The sequence below is a fragment of the Drosophila mojavensis genome, unplaced genomic scaffold (genome assembly GCF_018153725.1).
Source record: "Drosophila mojavensis isolate 15081-1352.22 unplaced genomic scaffold, ASM1815372v1 contig_74, whole genome shotgun sequence".
Classification (NCBI taxonomy): Eukaryota; Metazoa; Arthropoda; class Insecta; order Diptera; family Drosophilidae; genus Drosophila; species Drosophila mojavensis.
In genome coordinates, this window is record NW_025318899.1 from 22746452 (window position 1) to 22771448 (window position 24997).

The window sequence follows — 24997 nt, forward strand, 5'->3', positions numbered from 1 at the left end:
ATAAGCAGTTAGTTTTTGAAATAATTTATTTAAAATAAATAAATATATATATATTAATTTATATATATGCTTGTTTGTATATGTGTATTGGTAATAGGTACACTCTGAATGTTCACATTTGATAATTCGTTCTATGCCTGCGCCTTGACCTCTCATCTTCTTTGACTCGATTTATTTAATATTTATTAACTTGACTTTATGCACTATATTTTTAATAGTTGAACTTTTACTTATTAAACCGTTTTTTCGTATTTTGAACTTTGCTATGGCTATCAATTTTGTTTATATATAATTTTTTCAAGCTTCAACAGAACAGTTTCTTTTTTCTTTTTTTTTTTTTTTGGTTAATGTGTTTTTGTATGTGTGTGGGTGGGTGTATTTGTGTGGTTGTTGTATTTTATAATTGAAATAAAAATCAATTTGTATATGTTTATCAAGCATCAGCCATATATGTATATACAATCCTGCAATTCTCATGCATTTCGTTCAGTTTTTACACACCATTTTAAATTTAAGCTAACAATTTGTTTTAATATTCTTACAATTTTCCATGGCCTACAGCGGTCCATTCTCGTTTTTTTAGACTTAGCTTAAGCTTAGTTACAAAGCATTCTCGATCGACATTTGACAAATATGCATATATACATATATCAACATATAAAGCAATTCTCAAAACAATTTAAAATAACATAACATAATCGATTGCCATCATTATCATAATATACAGCACAATGTTTACAATTGAACAATTCAATAAGCCTAAAAGCAAAACAAAACATATTTAATATTTGTATATATGCATACAATCATATATGCAATACAATGTCTAACAACATGTGTGTGTGTTTTTGGCTTATATTCTTACTACTTATACAAAATACAGTATGTGTTGCATTAGCTTAATTAATATGCTCCTAAACCACTTCTGCTTTTCATTACAACTCGAACATAAGAAAATTTCTTTAAGTGTTTACAATTACAGTTTACAGTTTTGTTTTCAGCAATTATGTTCCTTTAAATTTAAAATAAATATGTGTATATATTTGTTTATATATTTTGTTTGTATATATTTATATATTTATATATATATATAGTTCATTATGTGACTTTCAGCAAGCAACGTTTTTGATTCGCGTATGTTGTGTGTCTCGTGTGTAGCTTCAAACGTGTTTCATTATTCCAGCTTTTCTAGTTCTTACATAGTTGCGAATATAATAATCTTAGTCAGTCTCATGGTCACGATGCAGAGTTCATAATATAATTTATTAACATATGCATGCACATATATATTAATAATTATATTTACGCATATATATTGTATGCAATTTCGTCGTCGACGTCTGTCTTAGCGGGGCAGCCGTCAAAATAGCGTAAAATGTTGATCAAATTTGGCCAAATTTTCCTACAGAGAGAAAGTGGTTGTTGTTGTTGGTTTTGGATGCTGGTTTGTTCTTGGTTGTTGCTGTTGTCTTGCATACAGTTTGCGATTAGGTGGAACTACATTTCGACATATTCAACTTAAATATTAATAACATTGGCAGCGTTTACAACTGCGCCTCTGAGTCGTTTCTGAAGCTGTGCTCTAGCTGCGCCAATGGCTTTTGGGGAAAGGACTTATCTGTCAGCTAGACCCTGTCAGTTTAGAACGGCCAGCCGTTTTACTTTGGTTGCAGTAGCTCCAGACTTACACAGCGGTCGCTTCATTTAACAAACAAATTCAAACACATACACTCACGCACATATACCCTAACATTAGATACAGAAGGTAAACTTAATATTTAAACAAACTTTTCAATATCTTACAGAACTAAAAACGATTACAAAACACGGTCAAACCTTTTGGGCTACAATATACACACACTCGCACACACACGTACACACAAACAAACAGACAGACACAACAATTTAACATTGAGTTTGAAAAACATTATAAGATATTAATTGCCAACAGACTAATTCATTGCCTGCTCAGTCATTTGGCGGCAGAGCGTCTCCAGCTGCTCCAAGCTCTTAAAGTCGTTCAATTTGTAATCATGCGGCGGCATATTAAAGCCTTCCTTAAGCGAGGCCATGCTTAAGTTAATAAGCTGCGGCTGAGACAGGCAGTGATCTCTATTGTTGTTGTTATTATTAAAATTATTATTGTTATTGTTATTATTATTGTTGTTGCATATTGCGCTACAGGCAACGACGTCATCACCACAACCATCACCGGGACACAAACAGCCGCCATTACCTACGGCAGCGGCGGCAGCAGCAGCCGCCAGCAATTGCAATTGCTGATGATTAATCGAATTGTTGTTCAATAAATTATTGTTGTTGTTATTATGGTTGTTGCTGCTGTTATTGTTATTGCTACTATTATTGTTGCTGCTGATTAATATTTGCGGTGGCTGCTGCTGCTGCTGCTGTTGCTGGTTGGATTCAGTTTGATTCACATTACTAACCATTACCACAGCGGCCATCGTTTTCTTTGGCTGCTGCTCCACAGTTGAAATTAAATTGGGTCCAGTGGTGAGGCCATTCAAGCTGGGCTTGCGCTGCTGCTGCTGCTGCTGTTGCTGCAGATTGTCATTGTTGTTGTTGCTGTTGGTAAGAATCCCCTGGCCAGGCTTAAAGATCATTTGCTGAGGCTGCTGCGGCCCGCCTGCGACGACTATTAGATTATTCAGCGAGCGTCTGTGATGAGGCGGCGGCGTCTGCTGCGGCAAGGCTGGAAAGTGCTGGGCATGCTGCTGCAACATTTGCTGCATTTGCTGTGCATGCTGTGAATGATGCTTCGGCGGTTGTTGCTGCTGCTGCTGTTGCTGTTGTTGCTGGGGATTATTCATAAAGTTGGGATACGAGGAGCTCTTGTACTGCTGTGTCTGATACCCTCCATTATAGTCAAATTGCTGCTGTTGTTGCTGCTGCTGCTGTTGCTGTTGTTGCTGCTGCTGATGATGCTGAATGGGATGCTGCAAACAGTTCAGCGAAAAGTTCAGCATATCATTTGAGTTCTTGCGATGATTGATGCGATCGTTACTGCCATTTTTGGGATCACATTTGCGAGCCTTGCCGTTCCACCTAAACAAGCAAGATATTATTATATTAGATAGATATTACGGGATAGAGTATGCGATTTACCTGGGCTTATTCATATTGCTGGTTGTGGCACTCGTTGTCTTCACATGATGAAGCTTGGGCACCATGGACATCTTGATCTTGGACAACTTAAACTTGAGCTCCTTCAATTGATTGGCATGATTCACAAATGCCTCGTTGTGTATGGAACGGTCCAGTATCCACATGAATACACCCAGTGTTTCCTCATCCGGCACGCAGTAAGGATCCTGTTGCAATGCATTGCTAACCAAGTCGATCACCTTAAGGAAACGCAACCCAATGTTGTCCTCGCCTGAATTCGATTCCAGTGGCTTCATGGGCGTCAGCACAATGTTGGTGAGTTCCTCGATAGCGGTGCTTATCTTCATCTGTCCCGTGTGCAGCTCCTGCTCCACCCTGCTGAGAATGTGCGAGCGCTCCTTCAGCTTCTCAATGCACAGCGCCAGCTTGTGAGACGCGCCCTTTGTCACGCCCACACTCTGCAGGAACTCCTCGCTGATTTGCAGCATCTCCTCGTAGGTCATATTCTTGAACAGCTCAATGTACTTGTGCAAACGGAGCGACTTCAGCCACAGGCCGATTCCAGACATTCCCACATTGCGAGTCTGGAACTTAATGTAGCTGGGCTTGAAGTCATCGAGGCGGGTGTCCGAGGTGCTGTTCGGCAGTGTACTGTTAGCACGATGATGCTCAATGGACAGCGAGAAGCTGCGCGGTTTGTTCGCAAACTGAGCCAAATTCTCCGTCGAGTTGGAGCAGTTGTCGTTAACCGTAATCACAGACGAGTTCGATGAGTTTGACGAGCAGCTGGAGATCGTTTGAGTGGTCAGGCTGTTAGAGCGCCGTGTCTTCAGCGCGGCAATCTTGCTGTCCAGGCTCCAGCGATTCACGTCACCAAACTGATCGCCCACATACCCCATTAGTATGGAGGAGTATGCCAGCTGGTGCGGGGGAGGCGGCGGTGGCGGCTGCAACAGCTGAGGAAGAATCGCAGCAGCTTGCGTAGGAGTCTGCAAATAAAGATGCACACACATATTATATTAGCTTTCGACTTGATAGATATCAAATGATAACAGAACAAATGCTCTGTTAGATATATTTTACTTTAATTCTAATTACATTTTGTTAGCCATTGTTAGGAAGTGTGTTCATTATTTTCGACCTTTAAACACAGTTATTGTGAACATTGACTTTGAATTGTGGCTCGTGTGATTTGTTACATTAGGTGTAAGGTGCAGACTGGAGTGGGTTAATGATTTGAGTAAATGTGTATAATACTAGTTATGAAAGTGTGCGAAGATATCTGGGAAGAAGCGTGCGAATAGGTAAGTGTATTAATTGTGTTGTTTTAGGTCTGAATTCAGGAAAGTTTGAAGTGTTAAATGGCAAGGCGGTGGGATTGTGGTGGATATGGCTAATGTTTTTTACTTTATTCTTTATTTCTTATTAGTTTTATATATTAAAATTTTGCAATGAGCTGTTCACCTACCTGTTGTTGGCTGAGGTTAGCGCTGCATATGCCGCTTGTCTCGGCAGTTCCGTTGCCAACGCCATCACTGTGCAGTGGCTCAAAGTCAAGGATTTCGGTGCCATTCTTGCTGAAGGAGGTGTCATGATCTTCGTTGCCGCCAAGGCCAATGATGGAGCCCGCCGCGGCGCCAGCAACGACGCCATTGACCAGGGACGAGTTGCTGCCCAGGGAGAGCCCTAAGCTATTCTGACTAGATGCTAATTCGTTCAGTGTAATACCATTTAAATTATCACAGAGTGGATTGATCGAGCCGCAGGAGCCGCTCACACTGCCTCGCCATTCACCAGGTTGTCTGGGCAGCTGTTTGCTGTGGTGTCTGCTGGGCGGCGCAATCGTTTGCCAGTCAACGTTGCGCGTCAAATTGCCCAGCGATGAGGAGGACGACGAGGAGCTGTCCGAAATGGCACCCGTGGCCATCTGCAGTTGTAGCTGCAGCGGATCTGGCTGCACAAAGAAACTGCTGCGCTTGTTCGCTTGTATGTAGTCTTCGAGGTGACGAAGCCACACATTCAGCGAGCGTCGATCATCGCTGCCTACGGCGGGATGTATAAGCATATAGGAGAAGATCTGCTGCACCAGCTCCGTGGGCACCAGCTGCTGAGCGGTGTCCTTCACAGCGAGCGGTATCAGCATCATGTAGGTCTGTTTGGCCTCCTCGTTGCCCGGTTTTAGCAGTGGCAGCATGTTGAGCACCTCGTGCAGGATATCCTCCTTGCGTGCGCACAATTTACGCTCATCTCCGCTCAGCTGGGCGGCATTTGTGCTGCTGGTAATCTGAAAGTCGCTGCCATAGCAGTGCATCGAGTCCTTGTCCGACGAGGAGGACGACATGCCCTCAGCTAAATCATTGGGCTGACACGCTTTGTACGCACTCAACAGATTCTGCAAGTAGGCTGGATTATTCGCATTGATGTCAATGACGACGCTGTTCAGAGTCGACTGGCAGGTGCCCAGATTCTGTGTAAGATTGTTGTCTATGGAATACTGTAGAAACTTGAGGCTGGGATAGCGCAGTCGCTTCAGCAGTGCATACATGACCACTGTGCGCTCACAATCGTTCCACTTCTCGAACAGATTCGTCACTGTCGTCACCTGCTCACAGAATAAAGCATTGCTTGCCGTTACCGTTGCAGTTGCTGTTGTCGCTGTCGATGTTGCAGTTGCTGGTGTTGTATCGCTGTTGTTAGCAGCATTGGTATCAATTTGGTTGCTGTTGCTAGGATTTGGGCTTGGATTTAAATTGGAATTTGAAGCGGCGGCCGTGCTTAGGCCGCAACTTGTCGTTGCTGCGAGTTGTTGCTCCTGCAGTTGTTGTTGTGTGGCTGTGACACCTGATTGCAATTCATTTAAGGCATTTTGAGGGTCGGTGCTGCTGTTGCTGTTGCTGCTGCTGCCAGTGGGCAGCGCGTTGTCTGTTCCTGCTGTGTACTTCATATCGTTGTATATGCACTTCTTTAATTACTCAATAAATCTTATCGTATTGATCTTTTAGTTAATATTACAATCAGTTTTAGTTTAAAGTGTGTAGCTTATTTCGTTCAGTTGCCAGTACTGTAATGGGAAAACATAAACGTAATAGGTAAGTGAAAGTAAATGAATTTATTTAGTATTGTACTTATACAAAAATAAATAATAAAAAATATAAAGACAATTCTATTAGTTCATTGTTATTTATTAGATAAATGTATATAATTATATTTCAAATATATTTAATTTTTATATCTAAACTCAAAAATGTTTTAATATATATACATATATCACATATAATATATTTAAATAATATAATATATGATTAAAAATATTAACATTTTTATATTTTTTATTTTGTTATGAAATTATAAAATATATAAGCATAAATAATTGAATCTATTTTTTTAAGGTTCGATAAAATGTTGTACAAAAATAATAAAAGAGGGCATTAATGTGATTTGGAGCCACGTGATCCACAAATCATGTCACAAATGGAAGCAATTTTTACCCCTCTTTAGCAAGTGCTATTGCTGTTTCTGCTCCCATTTCGGGCGATAATAGATGTCAAGCGACTATGCCGACGCCGACGCCGACGCCGCCGACAACATTCAAAGTTAATCAAATCAATTTTTTGCTAATTTATTAAATTTACAAATGCGGCGACAATAACAAGAAATTGCAACCTGACAAATACACGACGGCGAAAATAAAAATTATGATTAAATGTGAAAAAGAAAAAAATTAGCATTCATTGTAGCCCGTTCCGAACGACCCTCTGTCCGCCCGTCTGTCCGACAATTGGACGTCGGGCGGCACCTTCGGGGTGGCTCTTATCAGAAAAATAAATAAATAAATAACGAGTTTGGTACATAGCACCTTAGCTTTGAGCTTCGCGGAGGCTATGGTGGCGTTCGCAGCGGCGATAAATCAATAATAATACTAGACATCAAATTTTTCAAAATCATTATTTATCTATTAGGTTAAAGCGTGTCTAGCTTTAATATAAGGGCGCGCGGGAGGCGCGCGGCAACGGAAAGATTTAGAATAAGTGTGGTTAGGGCAGGGCTTTTGTGATTTACACTTTTCATTTAATTTTGTTGCGCTTTATTTTATTTCATTTGTATTTTCTTCTTTTATACGCTGTGCTCATTTCGAACGGGTATAATAAAGCTTGTTACAGTAGATGTTGTAGTTGTTTCGCTAGCGACTTTCTTCGATTTTTTCTTTTCATTGCTGTTGTTGTTGTTGTTGTCTACTGTTACAATTTTAAAGCTCTCTCGGCAATGCAGCTGTGTCAATGTACATACCTACATGTATGAATATGCTCTCTATGTATGTATGTGTGCACATGAGCAAGCATTAAAACATAACGGGCCCAATTACAGTATTAAAGAGCGGTCAAGTGGAATTTACTGGGTTTTTTTACATTTATATTATATATATTTTTTTATTTAAGGTGGGATTTCACATTTTTGTTTAATTGCAACACACAATTACTTGTGTACGATATTAAAGCTAAAATCAAACCCATTAAATATACATACATACATATATATATTGTTACAGCCGCGCTGTCATGTAACGGTAACTAGGCATGCCTTGCTAAGGAACAGTTTCAAAGATTGAGGTTATGTGTCAGTATCACAGTTGCTGCTAATATTACACAGGCACCCACAATTAGTCAAAGTTCAATAAACGATACATATTTACAGAAATAAAATACACACACAGGCACATGAATCAACAATACTGTGGTACTCACAATTGTGCGGTGTTTCATATGTAGCCAGCAGCGATCGCATTCGCTTAGCATTTTCTTTTCGCGTATTTGTGTTTTACATGCACAATATAAATTTGATTATCTGCACTCGAATAAACACAAACAGAAATGCGGATTTAACGAAACGAAGCCAGGCAGGCGGCACAGCCTATAATTGATGCAGCGGGCACGCTATGGGGAGCAGCACTGAGGATGGCAATGGCTGCGGACAACCCTAGAGGCAAAACCAGAGCATCAGCAGCAGCCGAGAGAATGACGTTGATTGGCGCTGGCGCTGGCGCTGAAGCTGGCGTCGGTGGCGTCAGCTAATGTAGCTGGCGTTTTTAAAAATGGTGGAGCCTGTAAAACTAAGTCTCAGCCTCAGCAGCGCAAACGTGCCGAACGTGCGCGCCTTTTTCTGACAGCCGAAGGAACATGCAATGCTGCTGCTTCTGCTGTCTCTGCTGCCGCTCTACGCCGACAGCGGGGGAGAACATCGCAATATATTGTAAACATGTACACATACATCTGCACACATACATGCTCACACAGCTGAATGTGCTAGTGTGTGTGTTTGTATGCCTGCGAATGTAGCGGAATGCAAGCGACAATATGTCGCGCGCTACAAAACGACCTACCGACCCCAAAGCAAAGCGCGCTCACACACACAACCATATGCAATACGGAAACAGCCAGAATACACAAGTAAAAATTGCGGCAAATTACATGAGATTACAGAGCAGCAACAGCAAAGGCAGGCAGACATTTGCACTCTTCTTTTCCTTCTTCTTCGCATTGCCTTTGCTTCTTCTTCTGTTTCTGCCTCTGTTGTTGTTGTGCTTGCTTTCGGTAGTCAGAGCGCAGCACAATTGTTTTCATGTCGCTACTTTTCAATTGCACTCACTTTCCGTTCCGTTTTGGGCAAGTGCTTCTGTCGTCCATCCGTCCGCCCGTCCACACATCAGCGACAAACACGCTCGCTGTTTTGTTTTGCTGCTGCGACAACCAGCTGCCCCCAAAATCACGCCCCACCCACCCAATCATAGACAAAACGTTAACAACAACACAATAACATAGCCATAGACTATACACTGCGCTCTGCGCTTGTGCCAAAATCGTTCTATTTTTCAATTACCTTTTGCTTTCTATTCGCTTGTTAGCGCTGCAAACCTTGAAATTATTTTCACACAGTTTTGATCGTTCCGATATACGAAATACGAGCATATTTCGTTAATTTGATATGCATATGCTATCGGATCACGCATCCATTAATTTTTGTATAATTTTCACCTTGACTTGGCTTTGTTATTCTCTGTTTTTCAACGTCTTGCAAAATCATACTACATCGCCTTTTTTAGCTGACTCTGGCATCACCACGACATATTTGCGCGTGCACGCAACACATTTTGGGATGAAATGAAATAAAACTGTACACAACTGTATCCGCTCGTAGTTGTAGGCATTATTTTTGTGCAAATTTATACTATATTTTTACAGTTAATTAATTATTAATTCCCGCAAACGCGACGACGTTCTCGCTCGTAGAAAGTGCTGCTGGAGATGGAGATGACAAATAAAGTTAAGACAGTTCGGAGCGAACTGGCTCACACGAACTGTCTCGCAGACTGATTACTAATTCGATATCTGGTATTTCTCCCATCACATCATATTTCGTAAACTATATTATAATTATTAATAATGTAATAATTAATGAAAAAATATGTAATTATGGCATTCTTAAGTGACTGCAATTGAAAAATGTTGTTAATTAATAAACCAATTGCACCATGCTATCGATGATTAATTCATCGCTATTTCTTCATAATAATGCTGCCACCCTGTTAGAATATTTCTTCAGCTCAACTTGTTCACATAAAATTTACAGTGGCGAAGGAAAATGAAAAATAGTTATTGGAAAATTGAGTGCTACTGCAAGCTGAAAATGCAATGCACATTAAAATAAAGAGCATAAGCTGTAAATTGTTCAATTGCTGCGCAATATAACCCATCGAAATAACATTACAATAAGGAAAACAACAATCTCGCTACTCCTATCTAGAGCAAAGCAACAAAAACCACATAACACATTTGTATACAAAATGTTTGCACAAACGGAGTCATATAAAAACAACTTTTTGGAACACACAAAAGCTGCGCGGGAGGAGCGCGCCCTTGAGAAGCGGCGGGAAGAGGCTGCAATTTTGTTGCAAGCTACTCTTAAGGGATTTGTTGCCCGCAGCAAATATCAGAAATGCATAATGTAAGAAAAATCCCTATAAATATATTTTTAATTTAAGCACATTCTTAAAATCACAGCAACGACTTCGACACCGTCTTTATGGGCGGTCATGGGGGCGAACAAGAGGAGAAGGATACAGAGCTGCAGCCCGCTCTGAATGTATATCCTGTGCTGCGTCGCTATCTAACACAAATCAAATTGGATAAAAACGATGGCCGTATGCGAGATCGCCTAGAACGCATTTGCCGCTATATGATCCGCGCAATGGAAGCTGACAATCCAAAGATATCCTATGCCGCATTGTGTTTGCACAAGGATCGCAGTTTGCCTTGGATAGGACACATAAAACAGCTATTGGGCAATTGCATGCAGTTGCTGCCAGAGCTGAAGCCAGAGAATCATGCTGATAGCATATCGCTTGCTCTGTTCTTACACACTCTTATTGTGTTCACTGCGACCAAGTCTTGGGCTATATTGCGTAATGCCCAATTTGAACGACTGCAGCCAGCCATGCAGAAGATCTGTTGCAACATCCAGGGACACTTGGTGCATCACGGATTCTACAAAACTATGCGCGTAAGCCTATCAGAGATTTAAACCCAGATATAGCTTCGATAAAGCCTTAGTTTGTTGTGGGTCAATTATAACTATAATGATTCATTGCTATTCCCGTATTTACAGGTTATACTGCTTAAAGGAACTGCACGCGAAGAATTGTCTGTCAAACCAGTGACGCTTGTAGCTATAATCACGCTCTGTCTGCGACCGTTGATCGATGGCGACTTCAGTCGCAATTTGCTTTCACAATTTCTAAGCGAAATACTCTCAGTGCCGGCGCTAATTTATCACTTGCATCAGAGCGTTCCGCAATGCATTGAGCAGTTCAGCTCATTAGCGTTGCTAAAACGTGCTGTTGGCATATCGGAGGATTTGCAGTGGTTCGAGGAGCTCGCTTCGAGCATGTCGGGCACCAAAACGCTGGCTTATTTGGGCAACATTGTAAATATGTTCAATATAGAAAATTTGGCAGAGGCCAAGAAATTGGCCTATCCGTTGCTGACTGTGAGTAGACATAGCTTCGATTTGGTATATTTGATTTGTTAATATATTTCTGTCATTGTTGTAGGACACCGCTACATCGCTGCTGGAACTAATACCCAATACAGTGACCACGAAGGGCGTGTTTACTCAGTGGCATGAACTGCTAGGCTGGCACACACCCTGTGCGGAGCCGGCACAAAATCAGAATGTGGCACTCATTAAGAAACAGTTCCACATGCTGTGGGATCATCGGTGCATTAAGTTGTTGCTGGGTGACTTGCTGAAGGGAATCAACGAAAACTACGAACGAATCGAGTTTCACTCACCGCAGCAGCCATCAACGAGCAATTTGCTGCGTCGTGCGCTCGAACGCAGCTCCACACGTGGCAGTGGTTTATTGGCCACAGCCGCTGGCAAGCAGCCGAAGGTACAATGGCGCAAACTGGACAATAGCGATGTCGTTCAGGTGTCACGTATTTGTGCCATGTATTATGCAGCATTAAGCACACTCTCGCAGATGAAGCTGGACATACTGACGGGCATTTGCTACAATGACAACGTTTTGTACGACATTTGGTTGCTGCTAACCTCGCTGGGGCCCAACTGCGGCATGAAGGAATATCTGGACCTTTTGCGATGCGAGACATCGACACAAAAGCCACAGATAGCCATGCTGATGCTCTTCTGTGACTGCATGACGCACTATGTGACGTGAGTTTTAGTAATGATTCTAAATCATAATTTTGGCTAATTTAACATTCATTACCTAACAGCATTCTGGACGAGTATGAAATGTACACCGAGCAGAATCCCTTTCGGCTTAATGACTACGTTATGCTTACATATTTTCTAAATAATATACTATACAAGCTGATCAATGATAATATTATGGGTATGGCTAGAGGAACTTCTCTTAAAATGTTACTCAATTAACTCGATTTCTTTTTAAAAGGCGCCAGAAACGTTGTAAGTAATCCCGTATTTGTTTCGCTTCACACGCTGTTGCTCTGTCTATACCGTCGTGACTGTCGACGGCCCTTCACCCCCGCCAATCACTGGCTCATACCGGAGATCAAGCCATCGACTTTCATCAATGATCTGGAGAAGGCCAAGCGTAACGCAATGCTTTTGCTGGCCAAAATGCCCCACATCATACCGCACGAAGATCGCGTCAAGCTGTTCAGAAAGTTCGTGCAGAACGAGAAAGCTGTGATGGGACTGACAGAGAGTGCGTGTGCCTCGCCACGATCAGCGCTGATTGTCATACATCGGGAGCGGATTGTTGAGGATGGCTATCGCCAGCTGGCCGCTCAACCGACACATGCGCTGAAAGGAGTGATTCGAGTACGCTTTATTAATCAGCAGGGCCTGCACGAGGCGGGCATTGATCAGGATGGCGTTTTCAAGGAATTCCTGGAGGAAACCATAAAGAAAGTGTTTGATCCCTCATTGAATCTATTCAAAACCACTTCGGATCAGCGGCTATATCCATCGCCCATTTCCTATGTGCAAGACAATCATTTGCAGCTGTTCGAATTTGTGGGCCGAATGCTTGGCAAGGCGGTTTACGAGGGCATCGTCGTGGATGTGCCGTTCGCTTCGTTCTTTCTCTCCCAGCTGCTGGGCCAGACCCAGCAAGCCCTCTACTCTTGCATGGACGAGCTGCCCTCGCTCGACAACGAACTCTATCGCAGCCTTACCTTTATCAAGCACTACAAGCAGGATGTGGCCGACCTAAACTTGACTTTCTCTGTAGATCAGGATGTCATGGGGAAGATAGTCACACACGAACTGCATCCAGGGGGCAAGGCACGTGTTGTCAATGATCACAACAAGCTGGTCTACATTCACTACATGGCCTATTTCCATATGAACACCCAAATTCGAGAACAAACACAAGCATTCAATCGTGGCTTTCGCAGCATTGTCAATCCCGAGTGGTTGTCGCTCTTTTCTCCACCGGAACTGCAGCGTCTTATTTCGGGCGATACAGTGCCATTGGATTTGAGAGATTTGCGTAAGCATACACAGTATTATGGAGGTTTTCATGACTCCCATCGCGTTGTCGGCTGGCTGTGGGATATATTGGCCAAAGATTTCACGGAGGAGGAGCGCAAACTATTCCTTAAGGTACACTGAAGCATATATGTTTTTAGAAATTCTGTATAAACAAACACATTTACAGTTCGTTACGAGTTGCTCCAAACCTCCACTGTTGGGCTTTGCACACCTTGAGCCGCCTTTTTCCATACGTTGCGTTGAGGTGGGCGATGATGAGGATACGGGAGACACCATTGGAAGCGTTATACGCGGCTTCTTCACGATACGTAAGAAGGATCCGCTCAATAGGCTGCCCACCTCATCCACGTGCTTCAATCTGCTGAAGCTGCCCAACTATCAGAAGAAGTCAACGCTACGAGACAAACTGCGCTATGCCGTCAGCAGCAACACGGGCTTCGAGCTGTCCTAAAGCTGCCCTCTGGAGGTGGAGCTACATATCAGTTATGTATTGGAGACTTCAGTTTGGAGTCATTGGTGTTATATCTATTATTATCTATTCTATTCTCATTGTTCGCGGTCCGAGATTCTTGCTGAAATGTTGTTAAATATTTATTATAATCAAAAGGCACTACTTTTTATATTTGATCAACATTTTTCATGTTGAATTTTTATACTTGTAAGTTTCTTGCAATTGTGTAAATGTATATGTATGTGTGTGAGTTTCTGTATGTGCTTGAGCATATGTTGGTATTTTATAAAACATATTTTCAAAAAAAGAAAGAAATTGTCAAACGAAATAATGCAATTCAATTATAAAATATATATATCTGTATATGTATATGTTTAAACTTATAGCTGTGATAAACAACAAATTATAGTAAACTAACGACAAATACACAAAGCAACAGAATACGAAACTGAATGAATAACATGAAATACATAAATCATATAGCTAAATATAAATTATGATAAGATTTAAGAGTTATACCGTATTATACGTGGCTTGAGTGTGATGAATTCGCATATTGTATAAATTATATGTATGTAAAACATTCAAAACCAAAATCCAAAGTAACAGCAACAATAAATCTAAATGTCTGATTCATGTGCAAAACGTAAGCTTCGCTCCGATGTTTATCTTAAGGCGCTAAGCGCATTGCGAAACAAAATATGGTAAATTGAAAGCCAAGGGGCAGCAATTAGTGAATGAATGCTCAAATTTCCCTGGGTTTTTCCGGGAGCAGACAATGAAAACCGAGAACCGAGCACCGAGAACGAAATTGTTGCGCGACAGGCGCTAATGACGTAAATCCGTCTGGCCCGTGACTACTGTACAGGAACACTAATTGCCTGAGTCAGAGCTAGAGATAGGAAGTGCACTTAGTGCGGAAATGCTGAGCCTGGCTTCTGCAAAGCTAGTCAAATGACCGGATATTCAGCTGGCTAATGACTCGGACTGCGGATTTCTTCGTTGGATAACGGAGTTTCGGTTTCCATTTACAGTCATTTACAGTCTATTTTATGCATATTATTAGACAGTTTTATATCGTACAGGACCTCAGATGTTCCGGTTGACCGTTGCGGTTTTTTGTCTGCTCGTCTCTTCTTTTTTTTTTTGTGTGTAGAGTCTAGACAATAAAAATAAATTGTAGAGCCGACCCACAAACATACAATAATCATAACAATAATATCCAAAATGCCCGATAGACAGTCGGAAACAGTCGGCGGTCGGTTGTTAGCTGTCGCTCATCGTTCGGCCATAAAGTGCGCATCTTTTGTGCCCATTGTTCGCAGCAGCAGCAGCAGCAACAACAACAACAACAGCGGCAGCAGCAGCATCCCTTTGCACAAAGTGTGATCATTTTTATGACTCGCCTGTGAGATGATGCCGACAATGACGCCGTCGTCGTCATTTTTGTCATCCCACTGTTCCCAGGACAAGTGGCAATGCACACAGCAAAAGGTGACTGAGACTGCGACTGCGACTGCGACTGCCAGTCAAGTGGACGTGGCGGCTGTCGCTCGGCCCTGGCGCCAGTTTGATGTTCCACAACAAATTGTTGCGCCCCTTTGCAGCCATGCTAAAGTACCGTTTAACATTTGATTACGGCAGCTTATCGCCAGTCGCATCTCTCTTTGCTTTCGCTCGCACCGAACGGTAGCGAGACACAAACGGTATCTTGTATGCTGATCCTCGATAAGGCTTACAGACTAACTGATATCCTCTTCAGCCAGCTGGGATATGATCAGTCGATTGTGATTTCAAGCCAAAGTCGAAACTCATGAATGTAGGATTCAAGAGTGCAAGCCGATATAAGCACTTTAAATTTTAAATTTTACTTCAAGGATTTTAATAATAAGAAAAACACCTAGAAATCCTTTAGTAAACAACTTTTAGATGAGAGGAAGCAATTGTCGTGAAAATATTTATAAATAAAAGTTAAAATTACAAAATAAATATTTTACTTATTTCACTTTATACTAAGTATTGTAGAGTATTCTAAATTAAATTAACATAAAATAATATTAGAGGTTAATTACTGAAACCGTTCTATTGTAGTTATATATTATATATCATATATCACGTGGTAATTTTAAGTAATTTTTCAATAGTAAGTCTTGCTACATCTTTTCTTATATGAGAAATATAAGTTTCCATAAATATTATTATGACATCAATTTTCTTATTCAAGAACGTAATTGACATTTAACTAATTCGAAAGATAGAGATCCATATGTCTTCGACGAAAACGATTTGAATGAAATAATTATAAATATGCCTTATAACTGATGATGAACATTCTTATAAAAATTCAATTATGTTATAATTTATTAAATTATATAAATTTGGTTATATTAGTTATGACAAAAAATATCAGTCAGATCTGTAAATTTTTCATTAAATATGGCTAATAATTCATTTTTTTCGTTCGTTTTACAAATTAGAGTTTTTGTTCAGGAATGTAACTTATGAACTTTCCAAAATATCAAACCTATTCATTTGAATGACACTTTTGTATATCTTCTCTATTTTTACTCAATTAAATCTAATTCTTGACGCACGAGTTATATTAACTTTTACAAGGGTAGACAGTCTACAAATATGTTTTTGGCTCTATTTTTAGTACAGTAAATTTAATACCAAAACAAAAAGAAAATCATTTACCTATTTCGAATTTAGAAAATCCATATTACGCTTTTCACTATTAGCTATTTTAGGCTAATAGGCCATTATTAGTGAGGCAAATGTAAAAGATTTCCATTTTTATTACCATTAAGATCCGAACGTTTAGTTCAAAGAGATTCCCCCCAAATGCAATCAATGTTATCAACAACAATATGGGCGCCCATCATTTAGCTCCGCCAGTGAAGAACTCGCTCAAAATGGCGCAATCATTGACCGGAGCGAGATAGCATGCTATGCGTCAGCAGCAGCGACCAATGAGCGCTCCGTAGATGAGAGAGCGCAAACTGGAAGAGGCATGAGCGGAGAAACAGGTTGTGCAGCTACCTGATACGACGGCGAAGAATGAGAAGTGAACTGACTGGATTCTGTTGGAATCGAGTTGTGAGCGAACGAATTTCAGAGCGCAACAGTTACAATCTGAACGGCAAGGCGAGCAGTTCGTGAGTGAGCGAACAAACAAAGAGCAGAAAAAAAGATCTGATCGAGATTTCGACTTAAATCAGATTGAAACGCGCTTTGAGAGTGAACAATAAACAAGTCGTAAACATTACTAATTGTCAAATATTGTGATTACAATTAAAAATATGTTGGCACTGCCGAACATTGCGGATCTGCGCATGCAGCAGCAGATTGCGCACGAGCTTTATCGCCAGCAAATTATGCAACGTCTGCCAGGTATGTCTTCAGCGTTTGAGTGTGCTTTGCCGACGGCTTTAACATCTCTGTTACCATCTCCCTGTTCATTGCAGATCCACTGTGCGGCCTTTTGCCCAATTTCGGTTCGCATTTCGTGGCGCCCGCAGTGGCGCAGCCCTCGCTGCCTGGCGTGGAAGCGAAGCTCGAGAACAACGAACTGTGGCAGCAGTTCCATCACATTGGCACCGAAATGATCATCACAAAGAGTGGCAGGTATGTTGAGTTATCATTTGCTTAGCGTATCTCTGCGCCCGCTTATCTCAGACTCACAGCTGTGGCATGCAGAGCAGCAAGATAAGCCCTCGAATGAGATCATTTACCATGTTAGTAACCGCCATTGTAATTGCTTCACTTTATCCAGACGTATGTTTCCATCGATGCGTGTCTCGCTCAGCGGGCTGGAGGAGGAGGCCAACTATTGCGTGTTGCTGGAGATGGTGCCCATTGGCGACTGTCGCTACAAGTTCTCCGGATCCCAATGGGTGCCGGCTGGCGGTGCCGAGCCCCAGAGTCCACAGCGCATGTTCCTACACCCGGACAGTCCCGCAACGGGCAAACATTGGCAATCACAGGCTTTGCTGTTCAGCAAAGTCAAGCTAACCAACAATACGCTGGACAACAATGGACATGTAGGTGTAGTCTTTGCATATAATCCCCTCTCAGTCACTTATCGCAAATATTCGCTTATCTACACACAGATTGTCTTGGCCAGCATGCACAAGTATCAGCCACGACTGCATGTGATTCGCACAGCCGATCTGACCCAGATACCCTGGGCCCCGCAGCAGGCCTTCGTTTTCCCCGAAACTGAGTTTATAGCTGTCACAGCGTATCAGGTATGTAGTCTTGGGCCTCAATTCAATTGATCAATTACTAATCTTCTTCTCTTCGCTCACAGAACGATCGCATCACAAAGCTCAAAATCGACAACAATCCCTTCGCCAAGGGCTTCCGCGAGACGGGCCAGTCACGCTGCAAGCGTAAGCTTAACGACTCCTCCTCTGCGCCTGCACATGCAGAGGGTACGGGAGCCGTCAACAACATGGAGCTCACAGCCTCGCCGTCGGCCAAACGGCTGCGTCTTCCCGAAGAGCTCTCCCTGCTGCCTCCACAGCAACAGCAGCCAGCGAGCGGGCTGCTGATGCCGCGCCATTATCTGCTGGATACTCTGGAGGCCAATTTCTATCTGTCAGCGCCACCGCCGCCCCTGCCGTGCATTGATTATGCCAGACACATCGCCAGCTATCCAAGTTGGGCCTATTCGCCGCCATCGCCCGATTCGTCGCGTGCCTCCTCCTCCTCGTCTGGCTGCGATTCCGCCGCCGAGCCAGAGACCGATACCTTTGTAGATGTAGTGGGCACCACGACAAGCCCGCCAGAGCCCGACCTGGAATCCGAATCGATTAGCCGAATCACTGGTATGGCCAACGTAGCCGTTGCCGCTGCTGCTGCTGCCGCCGTTGCTGTCGCTGCGGTGCCGAAGCCCAAACGGAGCAGCTTCAGCATCTTGGACATATTAGGAGTGAGCGTCTCGTCTTAGCTGTGGAGCTGCTGCCGCTGCTCCCATTTCAGTTGTTCAGCTGTATAGTTGTCGCTCCTAAGTGCCTTATACATTTAATTAGCGTTTAGTTGCGTAGTCCGTAGGTTGTATTGTGATATTTTGCAGTTAATTAAGATTTCCAGGTATTTGCCATCAGTATTTATCCTAAGTATTTATTATGCAATTTTAATTGTTTAAATGATTTCGTAATGGATTTATTGTCTTTGGCATTTTAATGCGAGTAAATAAAGATTTTTTATAAGAATTTCAGAAAAGCCCTTTCTTATTGAAGCATTAAAAAGGGCCAAGTCGTTGTTCATCTTGTTGGAACAACGAGAGAAATGATTTTACTCGACCACTTTGGGTAGAGAATATACAAACTATATAAACAGAAGTTACTAGTTAGGTGTCGGGTGGGTTATGTATGTATTTCTATAATTGTGCCATTACATTCATAACTATGATATTATTATTATTGTTAGTAAAATTTTTTTTTGTTTTGGCATATTTATTTAAGTTTTTGTATATTTCACACAGATGTCATTACTCTATTATTCTGTTGACAAATTACGACCCGCTGAACTAGGGCGCATGCCAAACTAAAGCAACGATATTATTGATTATAAAATATTTACAATTTATCAAGAGAGAGAGAGAGCATATCCAATGGCTATATTTTCTATGTATAGTATAAATTACGACACTTTATCAGTATAACTATGTGAAGAAGAGTTGTCATAATTGGTTCACAATTAGATTCAGATTATATAATATAATTATAATAGTCATAAAATTACTATTATTAATAATAGCAATTGTAATATAAGAATTACAAAATAATATAATAATTTTTGTTAGTTGATTGATTTTTTAATTAAGCTAAGTATTTGCAATGATGACTTGCCTTATAAAATTTGATCAACAGCGCCCACTAGGTATAAATATTCCACTAGAGTATTTAAGCTTCGTTGTGTCGCATTATTTTACATGAATCATTTTTATCTGGTGTCCCATTATCTTCATTCACCTTGCATATGAATTGTTACTAATTCTTGTTCTTCCCTTTATGTATATGCATACATATATATTTTGAAATTATTTGGTGTGCTTCCATTTTGTTCACTTTTTGTTTTTGTACATATAATTGCGTCTTCTATCTTTCGCGTGCTGGCCAGGAAAACCAGTTCCAGCTTCACAAGCTCACGCTGGTTCGCAGAGAGGGCTGCACAATTCGCTCTCCCGCTTCACTGCTCCAGCAATAGCAACAACAACGAGCGCAGCAGAAGAAGAAGCACAGCTACAACGCCGACGACATGAGCTTATCAGCAGATCAGAGAGAGCCGCATCTTAAATGCTGGCGCCAGCGCCAGTGCCAGTGCGCTGATTGAGCGCGACGATCGGCAGGTAATCCTGGCGAGCAGTTGGCCGCAAGGTAAGAGCAAATGTAATTGATGTTTTCACGTTGTAGTTGTTTGCCATTTACATGCAAAATTGTTCGAGTCGTTGCCTCACACATGCAACTTGTTGCGCTGGCCAACGGAAATGCGGCGGCCCCTTTGAGTGCCCGCCAAACGGAGCTCAGGCCGAATCGATAACCGATAACCGGTAGCCGAGGAGCGAGCGAGACAGGGCTATTGCCCAAATTGCAAATCTTCGACGGTGGCATTTCGTTTCATTTCAAATCGCGTTAACAAACAATTGTTAAGCGGCTGATTCCCCAACTTTCAGCTCCAGCTCCAACCACTAAACACCACACACGTAGGCCGCAACCTGTTTTGTTTCTTTTTCTGCAGCTCTCGGTGGGGACATCTGTTGCTTGTCGGCGGCTGTGGGGCTGCAGCTCCATTCATGTTGCCGCTGGAAGTGTTTATGGGCTCCACATTAGCCACACTGCATATTCATGTTAAACGTCGCTAAAAAGACTAACGACGCCAAATATCCATTGTGTTGCTGTTGTTGTTGCTGACTTGCTCGGGGCTATTTGCTAAAATTTATTGAATTCTCATTTGGGAGCCACGGCATCCGAGTGCCACAAACCTGAGACAAGAGCTAGCTAGGCGCAGGTTCAAAAACGTTCGCATGTCAAAGGCAAATGAGCGCCGTTGCAGGTCCCGATCCCAGTCTCGGTCTGCGGCTCTCCAGCGGTAGATAAGCAAACTTTTTATCCCAGGCAGGCCTTGTGTTTGCTGTATATGCTCCAGCGCTTATTGTTTGTTATTTCCCTCTCGTTCACTCTGTTGTGTATGTGTAATTTCGTTGGAAATTAATGTTATGGCGGTCAAAATCAAAGTCGTGGACATTTCGCTGGCGACAATTTTATCGGCATCGCAATGAAATCATTTGGAGTAGAGTTGGGCGCCGGCTTCAATCATCCCAATGCGACATGCTCATTCGTGCTTCCAATTGCCACACGATGCGTAAGCACTTAAGGAATGCAAGACACTCTGGATGCTCATGATGCCCTCCCATTTGATTGAATGTTTCAATTTATATTCGGAAATGCATGAAATTCAGCGGGTGATATTAATCCTGCACAAAGAGCATATATTCATATTAATACAAAAAAAAAAAAAAAACAAAAGAAACGTTCTGCAGGTGACCGAGTTAGTTAATTTTAGAATGGCATAGATTAATATATAAGTAATATTAATATTTAAATAAACAATCTCAGCATAATTAATTCTCATGAAAAGTAATAATACTCATTGTTTCGGTAAGCATTTAGGATGATGACATTTATAACTAAACAACATAATACATCAATTAGTAAATAGTGGACATAAGTAATACAAAAGAATTTAACTCAATGCTAATTTTTCTTAAGCCAGCTATGTGATATAATAGTAAGATGCATATTCATTGTTACTCTAAAAAAGAACTCAATCAGTCTTTTGAATATTAACAGATAATTCATATTACACGTCTGAAATAAAGTTTATTATTATTTTGATACTAACGCTTATGTTTAGCTTTTTTCAGGATCTTAAGAATAGATAATAAATGAAAAATAGGTCGATACACTTCAATGTGACTTATTATGAAAATGCAATATCCGGCTTGCAATTTTAATTATAGTTATGGGTGATAATCGTTTCGAGTAGTTGGGCGGCGATGCCAATGATTGGGATCATTGTACTCGACCAGGTTAGTCAGATCAAAACCAGCTGGCACAGTGATGTAGGCATTGGGCCCGGTCAATATCATATCTTCATGCATAGGAGGCATGTCCTCGAAAGGCGACACGTACGGGGTGCTTTCGGAAACAGTTTGAAAGCTAGCCGATGTAGGGGTAGTTAACTGAAAATATAATTCTTAGATACTATACGAAAAGGAATAGAGTTTATATACTTTGCTGGGCTTTATAAAAAGTTGTGTGTTCAAGTGGCCCTTTTTTCGATCAAACTCCTCGTCCGTCAAACTTTCAAGTTTATTGACTTTTTTGTCCTTATGGAAATAATTATCCAATGCGGCTGTAAATTCCCGTTGCAGCGATCGTTTTTTTCCCGGATTGTTTTGTTGCTCTTCAAGCCAAATTTCGGTAAAGGCATACTTTTGCAATACTTCCGTGCCGATACTGATATTCATTGGATCATTCTTGTTTGACGGGGTTGCATTCATGTTGAACAGATCCATATCAGGCATTTCCGAATTGCCTTCCACCATGTAATGAGACTTTTTCAAGTTCTTCCTTGACGGCTGCAAGTCGGGGGTGTGATATTGGTTCGGGCTTACAAAAGACGCATTTGCATCCAAGCTACAGGTGTCAGGTGACTTGGGAGCAGAATAGGCTGCCTGGAAGCTTGGCTTTATCTATGTATAATTAAAATCAATATTAATGCGCCAAATATATGTTTATGTACTAACTTTCTTATAAGCATTCTTCTCGAATTTCGGTGATTCTGCTATGGAGTTTTCTACGTCGGTTAGAGATTCCAATATGGCTGAATCGAAATCGCTCTGTGCGAAGGAGTGAAACGAATCATTGTCATCGTCAATTTCTTCGCAATACACTTGCTTATCTTTATTATTAAAACTCATCGTCTGTATCTGATCTTCAAAAGTAAGAAATGTCTAATTAAAGCGCAAATTTGCGTAGAGATGGACGCGTGACTAAAGATGCGCAAGAGCTAGTTTAATGATCATTGATCAAAGCTTATGACGGTCCGATTGGCTTTCGATAGTTAGAAAATTCAAAGGGAATTCAGTGCAATAAAAAAGAAATTCTAAATATTCAACGAAAACCCAAAATTAATTATGTTCGGACATAATAATCATAATCTTAAAAACTAAAAAAAAAAAAAAATCTTTACTAATTTTCTGTAGAAAACAACACAAAATATTTTGAAATATATTTTAAAAAATTTTTTGAATATGAAATTTTTATAAATTTTCTGATGTTTGCTTTATAATTGAAGATATTGCAGTTGTAATATATTTGATTTAAAAATAATTATATATTTATTGTGAAAACATAGATACTGGTGTTAGCTGGCATCACTTGACATTGCACTTGCAATTTACGTATCGACTCTCTTATGATAATGCATTATCGATAAATAAATTTCAGCCGATATCTTTGTGGTTGGTTTAAGTACGCCCCTCTCAGGTAGCGAGTGTTTGGACAAACAATAATATGCAAATTATGCAGGGAACTTAAATACATCTATAGTTTGCACTCAATAGACTTGTAGACAAAGGGCACGGACAATGGGCGCAACAACAGAGAGCAGCACACGCACTTGACAGCGGGCATTGTTGGTGTTGCTACTTTGAATTGTTCTCATGGAATTGCAGAAATGAAGCATGGGTCGAATCGGTCCGGCAAACCTTTGCCGTTTGCCTGCATGTGTGTGGGTGGATTTTTATTATCCGGTAATTGTTTGTGCCATTGTTCACACGCTACGATCGAAAAATTACACTCTTTGTTAATTGTCCCATCCCCGGACTCGGACACAAACGCGGACGCGGTCTCGCGCCCGGCCCATATGTGAGCCCATTTGCATAAACTGCTCTGCAGGCTTCTAAGTGGGCTTGGCTCCGCTCTAGTTTAAAACCACGGCTTAGGACTACGCTTGAGAAAGGCGAAAGAAAAGGTACATCTATGCACATGCATAGATTATGAGAGATTTGGCATTTATGGCTTGGCTCCGGCGACACGACGCTGAGCTATCTTCCTGCTGCCGACCTTTGTTGCATTCTTCTGGCCTACAAAATATGTTTATTTTCGGCGAGGGATCAATGTGGTCAGCCGCTTCATTCGTTCAGCGAATCAAATACTAAACACAAATATGGTAACCTTTTTTCTCCCCACCATTTTCCCTTTACTCCTAATTAAAATCGTGTGCGCAACTGCAATGGCATCTACATATTTGGCAAGGAGTGGAAAATGTCTCGCTTGATGTCACAAGGCGCGCTATTTGAGTTTTTCTTTATAATGACTGATGCCACGCGTAAAACGTTTTTCTTTCACATTAGCACTTGTTTTTGTTCGCCGGCAGTCAAGCAATTAACTTTCGTTTAGGAATCGGTAATGGTATTGGATTCGTCGTTGTTCGGGTGGCTCCCCATTTTGTGTTTACACAACAGCAATTGGCTGCAGCGACACAGTGTATCTAATTTCATGGGGCACACAAAAAGCAACAACAAATGTCGAGCCGTAAAATACAACAGCCAAATGCATTAATTACGCACACGCCGCACAACCTGCGACATCTGCCAGACGCCGACGTAGACGCAGACGCGGACGCAGACGCAGACGCTTACGCAGTTCTAGCTATTTAATGAGGCATTCAATGCACTTACAACCTTGCGCCTGTCAACACAGCCAGAGCGACATCTGTCACCCGTTCGGTGCGCTATAAAACCGCAGCCCGCTGCTGCAGTTGCCGCTGCTGCTGCTGCTGCTCCCTGGTGAGTACAATTTAGAAATCGATTTGGTGGTAAATTGAAATTGTTAGTTTTTTCTATATATTCTTCTTCTGCATTTTTTGCTAGCCGTCCTCTGGCCGGAGACTACGTCTGCACACGCCTCCCTCGACATCCTCTGTTCGACTTCAGACGTGGGTGGTGACGCATGTCATCGTAAACTTCATCATTGGCCATCGAAATAAACTAGGGAACTACAAAAACAAGCAACTGCAGCTTACATAACGAAATGTGTCTGTTTCTCTTGTTTTCTTGTTTCTTGGCTGCTGCTGTTGCCGCCGACGCCGCCGTCGCCCTTAGTCTCAGTCTCTGCCCATTTCATAAACATCTTTAACCACTATGAGTCTCCAGAGTATTCTCATTGGGCTGCAACCGAATTTCATGCCTTGTCGAGCTATTTAATTGCAAACAAATTATGTTCTGGCCACTCGCTGCTGCGCGTCCCAGTCCGTTGGTGCAGTGTAGCTAATGGATGCTGCACCACCGGCGTCATCTTCGTCGGC

The 24997-nt window shown here is 41.6% G+C and overlaps 4 protein-coding genes across 6 annotated transcripts; 2 read left to right on the forward strand and 2 right to left on the reverse strand.

Annotated features, from left to right (window-relative positions):
- Positions 1 to 423: 423 nt before the first annotated feature.
- Positions 424 to 9434, reverse strand: LOC6583369 (protein Smaug). Of its 3 annotated transcripts, XM_002009003.4 has the most exons (5): positions 7869 to 8303; positions 4595 to 6187; positions 3127 to 4115; positions 2448 to 3066; positions 424 to 1402 (listed from the first exon to the last, which is right to left on the reverse strand). In XM_002009003.4, exons 2-5 carry the CDS (start codon positions 6068 to 6070, stop codon positions 1361 to 1363), a joined length of 3126 nt encoding a protein of 1041 aa, XP_002009039.2. In that variant the 5' UTR covers positions 6071 to 6187; positions 7869 to 8303; the 3' UTR covers positions 424 to 1360. The 3 variants fall into 3 exon arrangements, with proteins under 3 accessions (XP_002009039.2, XP_015018320.1, XP_015018319.1); XM_015162834.3 differs by lacking the exon at positions 7869 to 8303 and adding an exon at positions 9001 to 9434 and having other exon boundaries at positions 424 to 3066; XM_015162833.3 differs by having other exon boundaries at positions 424 to 3066; positions 7869 to 8309.
- Positions 9435 to 9703: 269 nt separating this feature from the next.
- LOC6583370 (ubiquitin-protein ligase E3B) lies at positions 9704 to 14265 on the forward strand. The gene is made up of 7 exons (XM_032731222.2): positions 9704 to 10125; positions 10182 to 10680; positions 10786 to 11166; positions 11231 to 11856; positions 11919 to 12037; positions 12098 to 13275; positions 13331 to 14265. The coding sequence occupies exons 1-7, from the start codon at positions 9965 to 9967 to the stop codon at positions 13613 to 13615; spliced, it is 3249 nt and encodes a 1082-aa protein (XP_032587113.2). The 5' UTR covers positions 9704 to 9964; the 3' UTR covers positions 13616 to 14265.
- A 2438-nt stretch (positions 14266 to 16703) lies between these two features.
- On the forward strand, positions 16704 to 18844 carry LOC6583371 (T-box transcription factor TBX6). The gene is made up of 5 exons (XM_002009005.4): positions 16704 to 17008; positions 17083 to 17242; positions 17391 to 17658; positions 17728 to 17865; positions 17928 to 18844. The coding sequence occupies exons 1-5, from the start codon at positions 16918 to 16920 to the stop codon at positions 18567 to 18569; spliced, it is 1299 nt and encodes a 432-aa protein (XP_002009041.1). The 5' UTR covers positions 16704 to 16917; the 3' UTR covers positions 18570 to 18844.
- Positions 18845 to 21245: 2401 nt separating this feature from the next.
- On the reverse strand, positions 21246 to 22696 carry LOC6583372. The gene is made up of 3 exons (XM_002009006.4): positions 22434 to 22696; positions 21918 to 22379; positions 21246 to 21866 (listed from the first exon to the last, which is right to left on the reverse strand). The coding sequence occupies exons 1-3, from the start codon at positions 22605 to 22607 to the stop codon at positions 21645 to 21647; spliced, it is 858 nt and encodes a 285-aa protein (XP_002009042.2). The 5' UTR covers positions 22608 to 22696; the 3' UTR covers positions 21246 to 21644.
- Positions 22697 to 24997: the final 2301 nt, after the last annotated feature.

What these genes read in the sequence shown, in the direction of transcription:
- LOC6583369 (XM_015162834.3), bottom strand. Translation starts at nt 6,070, where the DNA reads ATGAAGTACACAGCAGGAACAGACAACGCGCTGCCCACTGGCAGCAGC. An exon ending in CTAACCTCAGCCAACAACAG is followed by an intron (nt 4,116 to 4,594) that starts GTAGGTGAACAG and finishes CTTTATTTGCAG; the next exon opens with ACTCCTACGCAAGCTGCTGC. An exon ending in AGCAATATGAATAAGCCCAG is followed by an intron (nt 3,067 to 3,126) that starts GTAAATCGCATA and finishes TTGCTTGTTTAG; the next exon opens with GTGGAACGGCAAGGCTCGCA.
- LOC6583370 (XM_032731222.2), top strand. Translation starts at nt 9,965, where the DNA reads ATGTTTGCACAAACGGAGTCATATAAAAACAACTTTTTGGAACACACA. An exon ending in GATTCTACAAAACTATGCGC is followed by an intron (nt 10,681 to 10,785) that starts GTAAGCCTATCA and finishes CCGTATTTACAG; the next exon opens with GTTATACTGCTTAAAGGAAC. An exon ending in TGCATGACGCACTATGTGAC is followed by an intron (nt 11,857 to 11,918) that starts GTGAGTTTTAGT and finishes ATTACCTAACAG; the next exon opens with CATTCTGGACGAGTATGAAA.
- LOC6583371 (XM_002009005.4), top strand. Translation starts at nt 16,918, where the DNA reads ATGTTGGCACTGCCGAACATTGCGGATCTGCGCATGCAGCAGCAGATT. An exon ending in ATCATCACAAAGAGTGGCAG is followed by an intron (nt 17,243 to 17,390) that starts GTATGTTGAGTT and finishes CACTTTATCCAG; the next exon opens with ACGTATGTTTCCATCGATGC. An exon ending in CGCTGGACAACAATGGACAT is followed by an intron (nt 17,659 to 17,727) that starts GTAGGTGTAGTC and finishes ATCTACACACAG; the next exon opens with ATTGTCTTGGCCAGCATGCA.
- LOC6583372 (XM_002009006.4), bottom strand. Translation starts at nt 22,607, where the DNA reads ATGAGTTTTAATAATAAAGATAAGCAAGTGTATTGCGAAGAAATTGAC. An exon ending in AGAAGAATGCTTATAAGAAA is followed by an intron (nt 22,380 to 22,433) that starts GTTAGTACATAA and finishes AATTATACATAG; the next exon opens with ATAAAGCCAAGCTTCCAGGC. An exon ending in TTTTTATAAAGCCCAGCAAA is followed by an intron (nt 21,867 to 21,917) that starts GTATATAAACTC and finishes TTATATTTTCAG; the next exon opens with TTAACTACCCCTACATCGGC.